At 35.1% G+C, this 20,177-nt stretch overlaps 1 protein-coding gene across 7 annotated transcripts in view; it reads left to right on the plus strand.

The window, feature by feature from the left end:
* Positions 1-20,177, plus strand: part of RAB3GAP1 (RAB3 GTPase activating protein catalytic subunit 1) — a 118,574-nt gene that overhangs the window by 60,159 nt on the left and 38,238 nt on the right. For all 7 annotated transcript variants that reach the window (XM_044769015.2, XM_044769016.2, XM_014849506.3 and 4 more), the window contains 5 exons: positions 7,135-7,254; positions 8,160-8,325; positions 12,677-12,776; positions 15,372-15,453; positions 19,181-19,249. In XM_044769015.2, the coding sequence (XP_044624950.2) occupies positions 7,135-7,254; positions 8,160-8,325; positions 12,677-12,776; positions 15,372-15,453; positions 19,181-19,249 (537 nt within the window). The remainder of the gene's footprint in view (positions 1-7,134; positions 7,255-8,159; positions 8,326-12,676; positions 12,777-15,371; positions 15,454-19,180; positions 19,250-20,177) is intronic.

Below are 20,177 nucleotides of genomic sequence, written 5' to 3' on the forward strand. Positions count from 1 at the left end.
TTTCTTTCCAATTTGGAGACCTTTTATTTCTTTTTCTTGCCTAAGTGCTCTGGCCAAAACCTCCAGTACTATGTTGAATAAGGGCGGCAAGAGTGGATAGCCTTGTCTTGTTCCTGTTCTGAGAGGGATGGCTTTCAGGTTTTTCTTGTTGAGTATGACTTGGCTGTGGCTTTGTCATGTATATGGGCTTTATTATGTTGAGGTACTTTCATTTTACGCCCATTTTATTGAGAGTTTTTATCATAAATAGATGTTGGATCTTGTCAAATGCTTTTTCTGCATCTATTGAGATGATCATGTGATTTTTCTCCATCATTTTCTTAGTGCGGTGTATCACATTGGTTGATTTGCAGATGTTGAACCCTCCCTGCATCCCTGGTGTAAGTCCCACTTGATCATGGTGTATGATCCTTTTAATGTATTGCTGTATTTGGTTTGCCAATATTTTGTTGAGGATTTTTGCATCTATGTTCATCAGCAATACTGGCCTGTAATTTTCTTTCTTTGTGTTGTCCTGGGATCAGTGTAATGTTGGCTTCATAGAATGAGTTAGGAAATGTTTGTCTTCTTCCGTTTTTTGGAATAGTTTGAGAAGGCTAGGTATTAAATCTTCTTTGAATGTTTGGTAGAATTTTCCAGAGAAGCCATTCTAGTTTTGGACTTTTGTTTTTTGGGAGGTTTTTGTTTTGAGGAAGATTAGCCCTGAGCTGACATCTGCTACCAATCCTCCTCTTTTTTTTTGCTGAAGAAGATTGGCCTGAGCTAACATCTGTGCCCATCTTCCTCTATTTTATATGTGGGACGCCTGCCACAGCATGGCTCAACAAGTGGTTCATAGATAGATCCGCACCCAGGATCCAAACCAGCAAACCCTGGGCCGCTGAGCAGAGCACACACACTTAACTGTTACACCACCAGCAGGCCCCTTTTGGGTAGCGTTTGATTACTATTTCAACCTCTTTACTTGTGATGGGTCTATTTAGATCCTCTATTTCTTCTTGCTTCAGTTTTGGGAGGTGTATGAATCTAAGAATTTATCCATTTCTTCCTAGATTATCCAATTGGTTGGTGTATAGTTTTTCATAGTATTCTCCTCTAATCCTTTGTATTTCTGTGGTATCCATTGTAATTTCTCCTATTTCTTTCCTAGTTTTATTTATTTGAATCTTCTCTCTTTTTTTCTTAGTGAGTCTGGCTAAGGGTTTGTTAATTTTGTTTATCTTCTCAAAGAACCAGCTCCTAGTTCCATTGATCCTTCCTACTATTTTTTTATTTCTATTTCATTTATTTCTGCTCTAATTTTTGTTATTTCCCTCCTTCTGCTGACTTGGGCTTTGTTCTTTTTTCTAGGTCTGTTAGGTGTAGCTTAAGATATCTTATTTGAGATTTTTCTTGTTTGTTGAGGTGGACCTGTGTTGCTATGAGTTTCCCTCTTAGAACTGCTTTGCTGCATCCCATAAGAGTTGGTATGATGTATTTTCATTTTCATTTGTCTCTAGACATTTTTTGATTTCTCCTTTGATTTCTTCATTGATCCATTGGTGGTTCAGTAGCATGTTGTTTAGCCTCCACATATTTGTCACTTCACCAGCTTTTTTCTTGTAGTTGATTTCTAGTTTCATAGTATTGCGGTCAGAAAAAAAGCTTGATATGATTTCACTCTTCTTAAATGTATTGTCTTGCCTTGTTTCCCAACATATGATCTGTCTTTGAGAATGTTCCATGTGCACTTGAGAAGAACATGTATTCTGCTGTTTTTGGATGGAGTGTTCTATATATATATCTGTTAAGTCCATCTGGTCCAGTTTTTTATTTAAATCTGCTATTTTCTTGTTGACTTTCTGTCTGGATGATCTATCCATTGATGTAAGTGGGGTGTTGAGATCCCCTACTATTGTGTTGCTGTTAATTTCTCCCTTTAGGTCTGTTAATAGTTGCTTTATGTACTTTGGTGCCCCTTTGTTGGGTGCATATGTATTCAAAAGTGTCATATCCTCTTGGTGGAAAGTCCCTTTTATTGTTTTATACTGCCCCTTTGTCTCTCATTGCCTTTTTTATCTTAAAGTCTGCTTTGTCTGATATAAGTATGGCAACACTTATTTTCTTTTGCTTGCCATTTGCTTGGAGTATCATCTTCCATCCCTTCACTCGGATCCTGTGTTGTCTTTAGAGCTGAGATGTGTTTCCTAGAGGGAATATATTGTGTCTTGTTTTTTAGTCTATCCAGCCACTCTGGTCTTTTGATTTGAGGAATCAATCTGTTTACATTTAGAGTGATTATTGATATATGAGGGCTTAATACTGTCATTTTATCTCTTGTTTTCTGATTGTTCTATATTTCCCTTGTTTCTCTTCCTGTGTATTTCTTTTTGTTTCTGTTTTTTGTTGCTATTGTTGTTGTCTTGGGGCGTAAGGGAGATTGGCCCTGAGCCAACATCTGTTGCCAATCTTCCTCTTTCTTTCTTTCTTTTTTCCTCCCCAAAGCCCCGTTACATAGTTGCATATACTAGTTGTAAGTCCTTCTACTTCTTCTATATGGGGTGCCACCACAGCATGGCTTGATGAGTGATGTGTAGGTCCACACCCAGGATCTAAACCGGAGAACCCCAGGCTGCCAAAGCAGAGCATGTGAACTTAACCACTATGCCACCAGGCCATCCCCTTTTCCTGTGTGTTTCTGACTGTCATTTCAGTTTGGTGATTTCCTATGATGGTTTTCTCTTTATTTATCATTTGTATCTCTCTTTTCTTTTTTGTTTAGTGGTTACCATGAGGTTTATGTAAGAGATCTCATAGATGAGAGAGTGCATTTTCTGATAACGTCTTATCTCCTTAGTCTAAGCAGCTTCCATCCCTTTCCTCTTCCCTGTCTAAATTATTGGTGCCACAAATTATGCCGTTTTGTGTTGTGAGTTTGTGATTAAAATGAAATGTTTATAGTTATTTTTGATACTTTCCTTCCCTTTATCATTAATTTTATAATTGTTTGCTAACCTTATAGAGAGCTGCAATTTTCTGATTTTGTTTGTCTATTTATCTCTTTGCTGAAGGCTTTGTAAACCTTTTCCTTTTTGTTTCAGATATGAGGGCCTTCTTGATTATTCCTTTGTGGGGGTGGGGGGGCAGAGTGAGGGAGTCTCCCAGCAGTGAACTCTGTCAGCTTTTGTTTATCTGGGGAAGTTTTTATTTCTCCATCATATATGAAGGATATTTTTGTTGGATAGAGTATTCTTGGCTGAAAGTTTTTGTCTTTCAGAATTTTGAGTATATGATTCTGCTCTCTCCTAGCCTGTAAGGTTTCTGCTGAGAAATCAGCGGAAAGCCTGATAGGGGTTCCTTTCTAGGTTATTTTCTTCTGCCTTGCTGCCATTAGTGTTTTTTCTTTGTCATTGACGTTTGCCAGTTTTACTAATATATGCCTCAAAGAAGATCTTTCTACTTTGATGCAATTAGAGTTCTCTGGCTTCATTTACTTGTAATTCCAGTTCCTTTTTCAGGTTTGGGAAGTTATTAGCTATTGTTTCTTTGGACAAGCGCTCTGCGCCTTTCTCCCTCTGGAATATCTATAATCCTTATGTTGCATTTCCTAATTGAGTTGGATATTTCTTGGAGAATATCTTCATTTTCTTTTTTAGTCTTGGTTCTCTCTCCTACTCTATCTGCAGCATTTCTGTCTTTCTCTCCCCTGAATTGCTCATTCTGTCCTCCATAATGTCAGCTCTGTTTTTTAAGGTTTCTAGATTGTTTATCTCACTTATTTTGTTCTTCATCTCCAGCCTTTGTTTATTTTTTTTTAGTTTCAATCTGTTTTGTGAAGAATTCCTTCTGCTCATTTAATTCTGTTCCTGAGTTCATTGAACAGTCTTTCTGAGTTCTCTTGTAACTCATTGTTTCTTTATGACAACTATTTTGAATTCTCTGTCATTAAATTGTAAATTTCTGTGAATTCAGGATCGGTTTCTGGAGACTTGTCATTTGCCTTTGATCTGGGGTGTTAATGTATTTCTTCATGGTGTTTGATGAAGTGGACCTTTGCTGTTGCATAGTGGTAGTTTCTGGTTGCAGATTTCGCCTGCTACCACTCAGGCAGACAACATCTGTATTTTCTGAACCCTCTGCATCCGCTGGAAGTTGTGCCGAAAGGGCTCTCTGTGTTTGCCTGCTGGCTGTTGCTGCTTGGTGGGTTACACATGCAGGCACAGATACTCTGCTGCTGATCCATTGCCCTGGTCAGCCGGTTGAGCTGGTGTGCCAAGCTGGAGGGGAAGGGAAGGGAGCTTTCTTTCACTCTCATGAGTCTGCTCAGCACTCACTGGCCGCCCGCCTGGGCTGCTGGGCTTGGTGGGGGAGCCCACACGATGGCTGAGCTGCTTGGTATGGAGCATTCCTCTGGGCTGGGATGGAACTCTGAAAGCAAAAGCGTTCTCATGGAGGCCTATCTGTTCCCCTGTATCCTCTTAGAGTCATGTGCTGGCCACTGCATGAGATCCCACACCTTAGATTGCTGCTGCTGGGGAGGAGGAGATCCACTCACCTTCCATTGCTTCCCGGGGGTCTAGTACCCCCACTTTCAGATGTATGGCTGCGTGGATCTCTCAGATGTCCTGCTGTGCTGTGTGGGTGTCCTCTGTTGGTTAATGAATGTCCTTTTGGTTGTATCTTATGGGGGAAAGACTAAGGGAACAGCTCACTCTGCCATGATGTTGATGTCCCATGTTTAAATGTTTGAAGAACCACTGTACTGTTTTCCGTAGTGGCTATGCTATTTTATTTTACATTCCCATCACTCATGCTCAAGGCTTCTAATTTCTCAATATCCTTACCAGCACTTGTTTTCTGTTTTGTTTTGTTTTTTATAATTGCCATCCTAATAGGTATGAATTAGTATCTCATTGTGGTTTTGATTTACATTTCCCTAGTAGTTAGTGATGTTGACCGCATCTTTTCATGTGCTTGTTTGTCATTTGTCTGTCTTCTGTGGACTAATGTCTATTTAAGTCCTTTGTCCACTATTAAATCTGGTTGCTTGGTTTTTTGTTGTTGTTGATTTTTGCTAATTTTTTAAAGTCCCCCCACTTAATGTTTGTTTACTTGATGTAGGCATGGTCTTAGGATGGAAAGATCTGATATAGAAAGTAAATCAATGACTTAATATTGATCTCTTAAAGAATAATAATAACAGGAAAAATACATTAGACTTCAGAGAAGAGAACATATTTAGCCATTTAACAGGGGTGACAGGGTAGTATTTGAGGTAAATCTTCGAAGAAAAGATTCATCAAGATTTGGTGAATCAATATTTAGTATTCGTCACTATTTAGTATTGATCAGTATTTAGTAATTCATCAAAATTTGTAATGGCAATAGAATTGGGGGAAACATTCCAGGTAGAGGAAACAAAGACATAGAGGATAGGATTTTATTGCAGGTAAATAGAAAGCAGTTCAGTTTGGCTTATTTGTTGTTAATGGAAGTATACACTGGCACAGTTTGTGTGTGTGGGGAGGGAGGAAATAGTTTGGCAACAGCTATCAGTGTTAAAGATACAGATGTTATTTTTTCCAGCAGCTTAATTTCTAGGAATTTATCACACAGGTAATACTTGTAGAAACACAATTGCAGTATCATTGCAGTAACATAAAACTGAAACAAAGTACTGATCAATAGGGTAGTAGCCTTTGAAAAGAAGGGACAGAAAGTATGTATAATATAACCTTATCTGAGAGTAGGGTGGGTACATGGACAGACAGAATATTTCTGGAATAACAACCAAGAAACTGTTGACAGTGGTTTCACTCTGATGAAGGGATGCCCTGAGGAAATGTTCACTTGTTTTGTTTTCTTTCTTCCAAGGACTTTAAAAAAAGAAAAAAGAAAACGGTATTTTTACAGGCCTTTAGAGCTTAAAATTCACAGCTCTGGCTTCCTTCCAGTATTTGAGACTGCTTCTACATACTAATTTTGACTTCAGGGGTAGGAGGGTGGAGGCAAAGTGACTAAATGAAATAAATTTTTTTCATCTAAACAATAAACAGATTATGGGTTGGACTTCTTTTATTTTTTAATCTTTATTTACTGCTCTTTGGGTGATTTCTTGAGGAGAATGTTCATAAAAACAAGCATTTGTAACTCTTACATATCCAGAGTTAAAATGAATTGGCAAATGAGTAATACCTTTTATAAATTATTTTCTTTATTTAAAAAATTATTAAATAAAAGTACATTGAGGGGATGGCCCCTTGGCCTAGTGGTTAAGTTTGCACACTCCGCTTCGGCGGCCAAGGGTTTCGCTGGTGCGGATCCTGGGCACAGACATGGCACTGCTCATTAGGCCATGCTGAGGTGGCGTCCCACATACCACAACTAGAAGGAGCCACAACTAAAATATACAACTATGTACTAGGGGGGATTTGGAGAGAAAAAAGCAGAAAAAAAAAGTACGTTGAGTGAATAGGACAGGAATTTTCAATAGGCAAGATCAGCAACTTGACCTTACATTTTTGTAAAATATGGCTGCAAATTTGTTATTAAAGGACTTGATAACTAAATGAGAAGTTTTCATTATTGTAAGATATCATAGCAAGAGTAAGCCATTTTCTAATAATTTTCTGACTCCTACTTAATACGTTATTGAGTAAAAGAATACATGACTTCCTTAATTAGGATACTTAACCATGTTCTCACTTTTAGACAGCACAAGTACATCATGGCTGATAATTATTTTCCTGCCATTTAGGGAATCTATCAAACTTTGTCTTTCCACATTAGTAGACTTGATGTTACCGGTTAATTAAAGCAAGATTTCAGTGCTAGCTTTCATCTTTTATCTTGGAAACTTAACTTTTAAGGTGAAACTGTTATTTAGTGTTCTTCCCTTTGTGATTTTAGCAAATTGCTTCTAATTTGTAAGGAATACAAGGGAAATAGTAGATGAATTAGGGAAGTGTTTCACTCAACGAAGAAAATTCAGGATGTTGTAGGTTCAGTTGCCATTTAAGAAAAAGAGAAACCCCTGTGGTTCAAACCTGACTTGTTAAATTTTCTTCAGGGAAATTCTTTCATGTTTTTCAAATAATAGGTTTTTATGTATTCTGAAGTTTTCTTCTGTTTAACGCCATTGATTCTTTTTTTAAGGTATGGACTGCGAGAGTTCGTGGTGATTGCCCCTGCTGCAAACAGTGATGCTGTTCTCAGTGAATCTAAGTGCAATCTTCTTCTGAGTTCTGTGTCTATTGCTTTGGGAAACACTGGCTGGTGGGTGGACATTTTGAAAAACTTAGACAATGAGTTAAAAACTAATTATAATTTGTGAAGGAAAATAGTTACTGAATGTTACGTTTTTGGTTATAATTAGGATTAGTATTTGTACATTATTGGATTGGAATTTGGTGTATAAGGGCAAACTCAAACCTTTAGGGAGAGCATTTCTAAAGGGAAACTTACAGAAATATTCAATGAATATTTGAAATTAAGAGTAAATTATACTATTTTTGTGCTTTGCTTCCAAATTTTAGTTTATTTAAATAAATTTTGTTACGAAGTCTAATTTTAAAACTCGTAGCCAGAGCATTGCTTTGTTCAGCCTCAGCTGGGAACATGTGTGTCAGGTAACTCACATATTTCGCTGTTCTGCTCATGTCTGCAAATGACCATGAAAGTGCTGCAAGTATTGATTTTGGGGTTACAAATCAATTTTAGTGGGTAGGCTAATTTGCAAATAGGGAAATCTGTGAATTATTGTGAGGATTGACTGTATCTTCAAATGATAAAGTAAAAAATATTTCACTATTAATGTTGGGTTAATTTGTACTGTTTAATACCTGCGAATCAAAGTTTATTTGAATTTGAAGAGGCTAATATGGTATGATTGCTTTTATTCAAGAAAATTTTCATTTTGCTTTTTTATGACTTCCAGCCATTTTAAAACAATTCTCTGACTATAAAGGGCCACTAGATGGTAATTTCTTCAGTTTATTAGTGTAAGAAGAAATGATATTAAGAGTGTGTTTGTTATAAATATAAGTCTGTGGAGTGTTCTTTTTTTAGTACTTTTAAATATTTGACATTAAAATAATGTAACAGTGAGAATTTTTGAGATTTAGGAGTTATTCAAAGTTTAATGAAATTACTGTCTCTTCCTGTTTAATTATGTCCTACAGCCAGGTGCCACTCTTTGTGCAAATTCATCACAAATGGCGAAGAATGTATGTGGGAGAATGTCAGGGTCCTGGTGTGCGAACTGATTTCGAAATGGTTCATCTTCGAAAAGTGCCAAATCAGTATACTCATTTATCAGGTCTGCTGGATATCTTCAAATCAAAGATTGTGAGTCGGCATAGATATTGTCAGTCTTATCTGGGATCCAGATAAAAGTAGCAATTTGGTAGTTTATTGAGTATGTGGAAACATTTCTCTATAATATTAGTAATGTAATTGGAAGAAAGATGTAATTGACTACATAAATTACTGTGTATGTTTAAAGAAACAAAGTATTGATTAGATTTTTAGTGTGCTAATGCTATAGAACAACTAATTAAATTGATTTTGTTTGTTCAGTTTGTTAACATTTGTCTACTGTGTTATCTCTATCTACTCTTTCTCCTCTAATAGTATTATTGCCAACCTCCCCAGATGAGTGGGCTTTAGGTAGCTGCTTGTTTGAGCCTTTGACTGTGAGCTCCTTGAGGTCTGAACTCTTTGGATTCTGAATTGCCTTTCGTTTTTTTTCAAATCTTCATTTGATTTGATTTTTAAGATTGATCTGGCTTATTATATTCTATGACTCAGAACAGCAAGGCTAATTGGGATATGCTCTATATATCCTTGATGTTCTATATCACAGAGCTATAGAGGACTTGCCTGTGCTACTCAGGAGGAAAAATTAGGGTTTAAGTTGAGGAGCTATTTGTGAATATCCCCAGAAAAGAGAGCAAAGCCAGATAAGCAAGTGGTGGAGCAGGTCCTCTGCTTAGAGAAATAATCCCCTCAAATGCGTAAGTTGACACCCATCTCACCAAAGTGATCAAACTTGATTAACAAACTCGATCAAATTTGATTAACAAATGTGTTTAACAAACTGATTAACAAACTTGTATGATATATTGACTAGGATACATCATCACTGTGTCGCATTCCTGCCAAAAATGTTTAACATAAATCAAAACATGAGGAAACAATTGCGTATTTCCAAAATGAGCCATATTTTGCAAGGTAATTGGCCTAGACTCTTCAAAAATGTCAGTATCGTGATAGGCGAAACAAAGATTGGGAGCTGTTTAAATTAAAGGAGACTAAAGTGACATAACAGCTAAATGCAATGCATGATCCTTGACTGGATCCTTGAGTAAAATGAATAGGCATAAAGGACATGCTTAGGATGACTGGGACAATTTTAATATGTACCATATGTTAGAAAGTAGTATTAATGTTAAACTTCTTGAGTGTGATAATTGTTTTATGGTGACATAGGATAATGCACTTGTTCATAGGAATTACATGCTAAAGTTTTTAGGGATGAATTGTCATGATGCCTACAACTTACTTTCAAAAGGTTCATCCAAAAAAGTTTATTCATATATATATCAGTTACGAGTGTGTATCAAAATGTCAGTAATTGGTGAACTTGGTGAAAGTCATATGGGTATTCATTATACTAGTTTTGCAGCCTTTCCAAAGGTTTGCAAATTTTAAAAAGAAAAAAATAGAATAAAATTCTGAAATTTCTTTTTTTTTTAAATTGAGGTTGTAATAGTTTATAACATTGTGAAATTTCAGTTGTACATTATTTTTTGTCAGTCACTATATAAATGCGCCCCTTCACTCCTGGTGCCCACCCCCAACCCCCTTCCCCCTGGTAACTGCTAAACTGTTCTCTTTGCCAGTGTGTTTATCTTCTACATATGAGTGAAATCATAGTGTTTGTCCTTCTCTGGCTTGTTTCACTTAACATAATACCCTCAAGGACCATCCATGTTGTTGTGAATGGGACGACTTTGTCTTTTTTTATGGCTGAATAGTATTCCATTGTATATATATACCACATCTTCTTTATCCAATCATCAGTCGATGGGCACTTGGGTTGTTTCCACTGAAATTTCTTTTTTAATAGATACTGTCAGAAAGATATTTAGGATTAGAACTTAATTTCATAAAAATATGTTTTTAATGTTGAAACCCTAAATAGTGTAGTGGTAGGATTATCACCACCAGATAAATCCATTTGACATTAAAAAAAAAGTAATGCATGTACCAGGTTAAGATATTTAAATAAAGTAGAAGCTTCCTTTTACCCTTCTGTCCTTCTCCTCAAAATAACTAGTGTTAGCAATTTCTTGTGATTATCTCCATTAAAAAAATCATAGAAGCATATATTTTAGGGAGTTGTGTGTATGTATGTAACTTTTTTTCGAAAACTTTTTGGGCTTTGAAATGCCTTAAGTAGTGCTTAATTCTACATGTGGTGTTTTAAGAAATTTTTGAAAAAGGCAAGTGTGTGATAATTTCTACCCCATTAGTTTTTCTTTGCTCTCTCCAGAACTCTTCAATTATGTTTAATTTTTTTAGATCTAATTTCTGGTCAGACACAAATATGAATATTTTATTTTTTCTTCTTAAAAAATATTAGTAAACGTTATTTTCATGGATCTTTTATGTCACTCACTTCTGTAGCTCAGCTTCTCTTTACTGACACTAAGGACCGCCTTCATCTGTGGAGCCTGACTTAGATTATGACTGTCTGCTAGTTGTACTTTAAAAAAAATGTTCATCACATCATGTCAGAACTTTCATTAAGCTCAGTCAACTAGATAGGAAACGGCTCTCAAAATTGATTTGATAAGAGTTGAACTTAGACTAATTGAGACCTGGTTTGTGTACTGTAGAGGTTTTACATAAGTAAAGCTGCCCAATATGTGACTCTCCTGTACCATCTTTTTAAAGACATCTCTATAAAAATCACTCTGTAACATCGACTTGAAGTGTTCTGGGGCCTTCACCCTTCACAGCCGTGGATTTTATTTTTGCGTGGATCTGATTATTAGGAAAGGCTTCCTTTTGGGTAGGGAGGGGCAGTTGTGCCCTTTAGTCACATAAAATTTAAGTTTAAATCCTCTTCTACCATAATCCCCTACATATTTGAAAACTTCCTCACATACTAGTCTTGTTTTTTTCCATTTGGACATTCTTGGTTCTTTCGTCTGTTCTTTATATTTTATGGTTTTACATTCTGGTTGTTGATTTGGATATTTGTCTCTTTTAGAATTACATTTCTTCATGTTTTTGGAAAATTTTGTTTGTGGGCTCATTTTGTCTTGCAGCCTACGTTTAAAATTGTTAGCTTTCTTTCCCATCCTCTGTAGTGGTTTTGTAATTTTGTGGTTGCTCCCTACCTGCAGAGTATTTCAGAACCAGGTCTTAAAATGTTCTTTGGAGCATCTCGCTCTGTGGTGATAGCTTCCAACAAAGCCACTGTACCAAGCAGGAGTGCCCTGCCTCAGTGTCTGCCTTAAGCAGAGTCTTGCAGTGCCCTCACTCTGGGCAGAGTACTTTTGATTCCATTTAAGGCACTCTGTAACCCTAAGCTGCCGCTGCCTTCTTCTGCACCTGAAACTCAGCAGGCACGTGCCTTGAGCTTCACTTACCACTTTGGGTTTGCTGTACCTTTTCTAGTGCCCACAAAGATATTTATGTCATGTTTGATCCTAGGTATTTCTTTTTGGTTATCTCTTTCTGTATTTGTCTACATTGCTAGGCGACTGGAGCAGAGGTTATGTATCAATCAGCCTTGTTATGGTTTCTAGACGATTTGAACTTTATCATGGATGAATGTTCATTTGATATCTGAACCTGACTAAAACATCATTTCTTCCTAACCAGTTGGAATCTTACCTTGCTTATCTAGGACACAGCAGCCCAAAACTATTATCTTTTTTTGGCAGTCACCTTATTTTGTGACTTTAGATTGAGTTTGTATTCAGTTAAAGCTACTAGTGACACTTACTAGTCATGCTGCTGTCATGCTGCTGCTGAGCTAAATGTCTCTTATTCCTTCTGCCCAGTATAGCAACACTTGGAAACTGGTTAGATTTGCAGAATACTACTGAGTCTACATTTTCACAAGCTCTGTAGGTGATTCCTATGCATATTTAAGTCCTATTCCACATTAGTGTAGGTTAACCATTATTAAGGGAAGCTGAGATCATAGGATTTTTGGATGATATTAATTTTTATGATTCTTAATGCATGTAAAGATAAATTTAAATTTTTTTAAACTGATTAATATAAACTATTTTGCATGAGTGACCATTTGTCTTAGTCTAAAATTCTAGTTAAATATTCAAGACTGGCTTTACTTTGAGTTCATTTTCTTTTAGAAGAAAGAAAAGACATCATCTCCCCAAAGCTAATCTTATACTTTATAATAATTATACCTTATTTAAAAAATGAATCACGTTTTTCCTACATTTAGTATGGCTGAAGAGAATAGTAAGAAATTATATTTGTATAACTAAAATTGTATAAAATATTTTGAAAGAGGATTTTGCTTAATAGAAGTTAATATCTTGTTTCCAGGTAGTAGTTTTAAACAGCTTTATTTTAATGTAATTTGCTCTCTGGCATTGCTTTTAAAACACTTTTTTAAAGCAATACAATTATTGTCTTTGCATTTATTTCCTAGGGATGTCCTTTAACTCCATTGCCTCCAGTTAGTATTGCAATTCGATTTACCTATGTACTTCAGGATTGGCAGCAGTATTTTTGGCCTCAGCAACCTCCAGGTGAGATAATTTAGAACTATATTTAACTTATTGAATATAAATGGAAAAGAATATATATTCATAAATTAAAAATATTTAACAGTGCATTTCAAGTATTTTAAATTTGAAATATTTGTAATTCTCAATGTAATATTGCTGATTTCATTGCCTTCATCATCTTTTTCTCTTAAAAAAAGCTCTTTAGATTGTTCTAGAGACAATACTTACTCTGTATTTGCTGATCTGTCTTTGAAAGCTAATAGTATTTATAAAGCAGGGGATCCCTACTGTGGAACATCATGTGCTGTGAATTAGTATGTAGTGAATGATTAAAATGTCTGTTTTTAGAATATAAGAGAAGCCACCCTCATAAGTTGAGAACAGACATGCAGAGAACCTTATAGAGAGTAGAGTTTGAAGAAGAGTGCTAAATAAGGCAAGCAGAAAAGAAAAACATCTGTATATACACGTACACTTATGATTGGAAGAGTTGTAGAATATTTTCCTTTAACTTGCATTGATAAAAATGTAATCAAAATCAGTTTACCTGCTTAGCTATTGATATACTGATTCATTTAACAAATAATCAATTATTATCCAATAATGGGCCAAGCTGTGTCAGGGCCACAAATACGAACGAGACATTGCCTGAAGTCTAGAACAGCTCAGCGTGATGGATATACAGCCTAATTAAGTCCAGTTTTGGTTCCTGGGTATTTCTGTCACAAGTGTAATTACATTCAAGTATGTCCAATAAGAAATTTAATTCAAACTTATAAATAATTACAAAGATTTTACTAGCCTGAAAACGTTTTTCAGTTTACCTTTCTCAAAGAGAAATAAATTAGAATAAAATAATAGTGTTTACTGTTTATCTTTGTTCCAAGTAGTTGGTTATTTATAGGGTTGAAAATAATAAATTGATAGTCTTGGGATGATATTAAAATTAGTGTAGTACTTCCTTAGCTTTTGGTGGTTATATATACTACTACTGTTTTTTTTTTTTTTGTATCACTGAATAATTTGAAACTCTAATGTACAGTAAAAGAACTACATCTAAACTATAGCAAAGGGAAGTAAAAGCTAAGCTGAGATTTATATTAGAAGAACGACTCAAATGTTTTGGTGATTTTAGTTCCCGGACAACAGTACTCTCTAGACAATTTTTAGTTGACTTCTAGTTAGAAGTTTCAATTCCTATCTTCCTTTTCCTTTTTTAAAAGGCCACTCTATTATTTAGTCAATTTTAAAGGTTTCCCAAGGTGGTATGGTCATTGATGATCTAAGAAGAAGCCCAAGAGCCAGAATCTCAGCATTATAGTTTTGATTGCCAGTAAGGCCTTCGTTAATGTTCTATTGCCAAACTTTTTTTAATGGGGATCAACATATTAGCTTTCTTCCTCAGTGGATTGAAGGCTATATAAAAGTTTAATATTTGAGATTAAACATGTACTATGGGCCAGACACTGTGCTTAGCACTTTATATATTATTTCATGTAATTCTCACCTATGAGACAGGTATTATTATCTTAGAGAACGTAAGTACCTTAGAGAACACAAGTGACTGGCCCAAGGTTACATGGTCACCAAGTGATAAAGTTCGCATTCACAATGTGATCTTTTCATTCCACAATGTTGTTTCTCAACTTTTACTTCAGTTAAAACTTTTGTACAGTTATAGTCTAGTAATAATTTACTCATTTACAAAATGTACTTATTATAAATTTTGAAGCTTTTAAAAGTTCACATCTTGTAATAAAGCTAGTCATTGTAATCTTTATTATTGTAAGCATCGTTTAGTTAGGAAAATGGAATGAATTGACTTGAGAAAATTTACCGAATTAAGTAATTGAACCACAATTAATTACTAATTTTGATCATTTAGTTAGGGTGTAGATAATTGTCAAACATGATTTTAGCAAACCTGGGGACTGTTCGTAACTCAACAGTAGACTTTAATTTTAGGAATTCCCAGTGTAGGCTAAATAATTAAAAACAACCATCTGTATTATTTCAAAGAGAAATAAATCCTTTTGATGTCTTTTAGATGTGTTTATTCTTTAAGAGGGATAGAACTAAGGGGAATGATTTACCCTTTAAATTCTCCTCTAATGATAGATAGCATTCATAATGGAAAGGAAATTCTTCACTGAACTTTATGTATTTCCATGTACTATCAACTAAAATGTAATTGTATTAATGATGACTATTTGCTATTTAAAACTGATGAATGTAAGTTGGTGATTAAATTTTTTAATACTTGGATTACCTTTCTTTTAGATGATAATCAAATTCTTAGAAAATGCAAAAAAAATTTACAGGAATAATGTTCTCTTAAATAATATGTGAGGGCTATTTCAGAAGGGTAAAATTTAGAATGCATAGCTTAAATAGGATAAATGAATAAATAGGAATTAAGTATATCCTTTTACTATAGCATTCTTAGAGGCAGTCTTTAATGCTTGACTGCTTACTGTCTAACTTGCTATATGCACTCTTGATGTAGGCACTTTTAAATCTATAATCTTCCAAAGGACGAACCTAACTGGATTAAATTCTTATTTCTCCTTATTTTCTCTTATTTGCTAAATAATGGAAAAATATTTCTTTGTTTAGATATAGATGCCCTTGTAGGAGGAGAAGTTGGAGGCCTGGAGTTTGGCAAGTTACCATTTGGTGCCTGTGAAGATCCTATTAGGTGAAAATTTCAATCTATCATTTGCATTATGGGACTTTACTTTTTAAATTATATTGATATTGATTTTACTGTGCTTTATAATATTGTAGCCTCCTGAAATGAGTATGGAACTGGAAATAGACCTACAACTAACAGTCTATCAGTCTGTTTTTTTCTCTGTAACTTAAAAGAGGCTTTAAAATAACACAAAAATGTATATAATACCATTTATTGATTATTCCTTATAGAAGTGATTCTTGGTCTGCTTTTTGGGAAACACTTTCAATATATTGAAAAGCACAGAGAATATCATATAAACTTTCATGTATCCATCACCCAGAATTAACAATTGTTTACATTTTTCCTGACTGCTTTTTCAAAATTCACAAATTAACACTCAAGTAAGAGACACAAGGGTGACCTCTTAGGTTACCCAGTTGCTTTTTAGAAGAGCTACTGTACTTGAAGAAAAAGCTGTTTCACAAGAAAATGTAGAGATTGGAAAATTTAATCACTGATAGCAAAATATTTGGAAAATATAAACATTGCTGATTTAGAAAGTATCTCATTTGTTTAGTTAAAATATTTGGTTAATTAAAAAGTATATACACATGCATAAATACATTTTTAATACTCTCACATAGCGGTAGAAATAGTAACACTTAACTTAAAATCACTCAAGAGAAGATAAAGGAGTATCTTTTGTAATTGATGTTTGTTTGTTATATGTGCCAGGCACTATACTAAATGAAGATATGGAAGTAAATAAAACAGCAGTTTCTGCCTTCTTGGCATTTACAATCTAACTGAAGGAAATAGACGTAATAATTATCCAAATAAACATATAATTACAAGTTGTGGGATAATTTGAAGGAAAAGTACAAGATGTAATGACAGTAAAATGAGGAACTTGTTTAGGTTGGGATGCCATCAGGAAAGTGTTCTCAAAGGAAGTGATAGTTAACTTGAGTCTCAGTGAGGGGAGGGCTCAGCAAAGCGAAGAGGGAGAGAACGAGCATTCCAGGTGGAAGGAAGAGCCTGTGTGACGGGCTTGATGAAGGAGAGGTTGGCGAGTTTACTGGGAGAAATAGAAGGTGGCCAACACGGCCAGACTGTGGTGAGCGAGGGGGAAATGGTATAGGCTGGCTGACGGATACATTTGTGGCCCTCTGACTGGTTCATTCATTTGGATTTTGCTTAGAGAAATTTTTAGGGGGGAAGAATAAAATTGACGTGGTAGTTGAAAGTTGAGAGAGTTAGTTATTAAATATTTCTTCCTAATTTTAAATCATAGGAGTTGGTAGGGAAACAAATGATTGAAGAATGCAAAAATAAGTTGGGGGTAAGATGGTGCATATGGTGGACCATTTAGATCAAGTGATGATTAGCAAATATTGTGGGCACTATGCTTTTGAAAAGGAATCTTTGGTAGTTGAAGAGGAAATGAAGAGATCTTTTTCAGTGTCCTCTCTCCTTGTCACAGAAATTATTCTATAGTTAGAGGGAGATGGGAGGATGTAGTCATAAAAAGCTTAGGAACTGAATCTGAGGTTAATACCTAAAATTATTCAGGAGCTTATAATTTTAAACCTCTAATCATCCATGTTCTCTAATATCGCATACTGTTTTATGGTCATTTTTTTAATCTTAAAAATTAGTTTTATTATGAAAGTAATAAACTAATGCTCAGTAGAGAAAATTTAGAAAACTTATAAAAAGAGGCAAAAATCGTATGTTTACTGGTCAGGTTTTTTACTTGCAAACTAAGTAGTAGTCAACTCTTGACTAATTCAAGCAAAAAATCAATTTATTGGAAAGATATTTGATAACTCAAGGGTTTAATTGGGACCATTATAGGACCCGGCTTGGAAAATAGGCTTGAGCCAAGGGTGGCTAGTTATCCAGTTCATAACCAACGTTATATTGCATTGCTGTGGAGTCTTGGCCCTGCTATCACGGTGAATTCTAAACTGTACTGGTAGATTCAGTCTCAGACTGGAGTTACCAGTTAGTCAAGCACCACCAAAGATCAAAGAAATAATTGGTCCTTTTGGCTTCTGTTCTCTCCAAATATAAGAAGTGGGTTCAGAATCTAGACAAGACAAAAAAATTCGCCACTTCATAATCCCACTACTCATAGGTGATCACTGATGACAGCTTGGTATATGTGCTTCCAGCCATTTTCCCATGCATGAATCTGGTGTATATATGTATATGTTTATTGAATGAATGTACAACAGGGATCCACAAGACCACCCTCAGGTTCAGGATTTGCTAGGAGGACTCACAGGACTCAGCATATAGTTGTGCTTGTGGCTATGATTTATTACAGTGAAAGGATACAATGCAAAAATCAGCAAAGAGAAAAGGCACATAGAGTGAGGTCCAGAGCAAACCAGGGGCAAGCCTCCTCTCCAAGTGTAGTCACACAGGATACGCTTAATTCTCCCAGCAATGAATTGTGACATGTGTGAAAAGCTGTCTACCAGAGAAGCTCATTAGAGGATCAGCGCTTAGGGGTTTTATCAGGAGTTGGTCACATAGGCACCCTCTGCCTAGCACATACCAGAAGGAAAGCAGGTTTTCAGCATAAACCATACTGTTTGCACAAGTAGTTTAGGCACAGTGAGCCACTCTTATCAGGGAAAGGTAAGAACCTCCTGAAATGCAAGTTCCCAGATGCCAAGCCAAGGGCCAACTTTGCAAGTAGTCTTTTCTAAATATTAGGCCCGCTATGTTAACTCTTTTTTCGCAGTATATTTGTCTATTTTATAAATCTATGTCATCCTGTACATTTTTTGTGGCTTGCTTTATTTTATAATCTTACATGAAAACTTTTTGAAATTGAATATTTATCTATAAGAGGTCAGCAAACTATGACCTGTGGACCAAATCTGGTCAATAACCTGTTTTCGTTTAGCCAATAAACTAAGAATGCTATTTATATTTTTAAGGGTTTTAGAAGAAAAAACAAGGATATAACAGAGACTACATGGCCCACAAAGCCTAAAATATTTTATCTCTGGTCCTTTGTAGAAAAGTTTGCCAACCCCTGACCCATAATGTGATTTTTTTTCAAGTTGAGATAGAATTCATTTACCAAAAAATTCACCATTTAAAAGTATACAATTCAGTGGTTTTTAGTATTTACAGAATTGTGCAACCATCTTCACTGTCTAATTCCAAAGCACTTTCATCAGTCCAAAAAGAAACCCCTCACTTCTTAGCTCTCATCCCCCCCAGTCTCCCCAGAGCCTCTGGCTCTAGGCAAGTGCTAATCTACTTTCTGTCTCTATGGGTTTGCCTATTTTGGACATTTCATATAAATTACAATATATAATATGTGACCTTTTACGTCTGGCGGCTTTCCCTTAGCTTAATGTTTTTGAGGTTCATCAATACTTCCTTGCTTTTTATGGCTGTATAATATGCCATTGTATGGATAATACCACATTTTATTTATCCATTCATCAGCTGGTAGACCTTTAGGTTATTTACACTTTGGGGCTGTTATGTGTAGCATGGTTTTTTAATGTCTGCAAGACATTAACTTCATATGGATGTCCTACCGTTTGCTAAACCAGTTGTTTCCAATTTTATTGTGTTATAAATAACACAACTTTTAACATACTTGCCTGTTCATCTCTGGGTATTTACTTAGGATATGTTTCTAGCAGAATTGCTTGGTCAGAGGATACATATAGAGTATTAAAGCTTTTGGATATATTTTATGTTTTGTTTATTTTAGTGAACTCCATTTAGCAACTACGTGGCCTCACTTGACTGAAGGTATCATTGTGGATAATGATGTTTATTCGTAAGTATGTTAAGAGTAGTACATTGAGATTGAAACATTTCAGTAGAGTAAATTAACAATTTTCCTTTTTCTTTACATCAGTTTCTGATAAGATTGGTTGATTTTTCTATTTTTAAAGATCACTTTTTAGACTGATTAACATGTATTAGAGATGTGTTTTAAGCTGCTGACTTTGGGGGTATAATCCTTAGTTCAGGGATAATGAACAATCTGAATCTTACTTAGTGTTAGCAAAGATGTCTCTAACAGTTTGAGATCCAGGGCATAATTCTGTTGAACTGTTCTCAGCTAGTTAAAAGCATTTCATGAAGTGCTTTGAAGAGATGTTGGTCATCAGAATGTGTGGAAGTAATATTTGATCATTAAGTATCATAAGTTACAAAACTTCCATGTCTCATACTCCTGTGCAATGGAAACAACTTGAAAATTACAGCAAACATTGTCTAGGAAGAATGTGGAGAAGGAGGAATGCAATTTTAGTACCTTCTCATGCTTAATGCAGAACAGTGAGAAATAGGACGCTTTTTTTCCCATAATTAAAATAAATGTATTTGCTGATGGCAGTAGTAACATGAGCTTTCTTAATCAGATAATTTAGATGGGTATAAAGAAGAAAAGTAAAGACTACCTACAATCACATTACTTAAAAAATAGCCAGTTAGTATTTTGGGATTTTTCTTTTTTTCTTTTTTAATTGGAGTATAATTGGCATATAGCATTATATTAGTTTCAGGTGTACTACAAAATGATTTGATATTTGTATGGGAGTGTATCTTTTTAAAGTTTAAATTTATATATTAATTTGGTCTATTCATTTAATGTATTATTTTATGTTTTTTATGCCACTAAATGTAGATCTATGTTGTTATTTTTTAAATTGCTGCATAGTATTCCCTTAAGTGAATGCTCAATAATCTATTTAGTTAGG

This window comes from Equus asinus, chromosome 4 (genome assembly GCF_041296235.1).
Source record: "Equus asinus isolate D_3611 breed Donkey chromosome 4, EquAss-T2T_v2, whole genome shotgun sequence".
Classification (NCBI taxonomy): domain Eukaryota; kingdom Metazoa; phylum Chordata; class Mammalia; order Perissodactyla; family Equidae; genus Equus; species Equus asinus.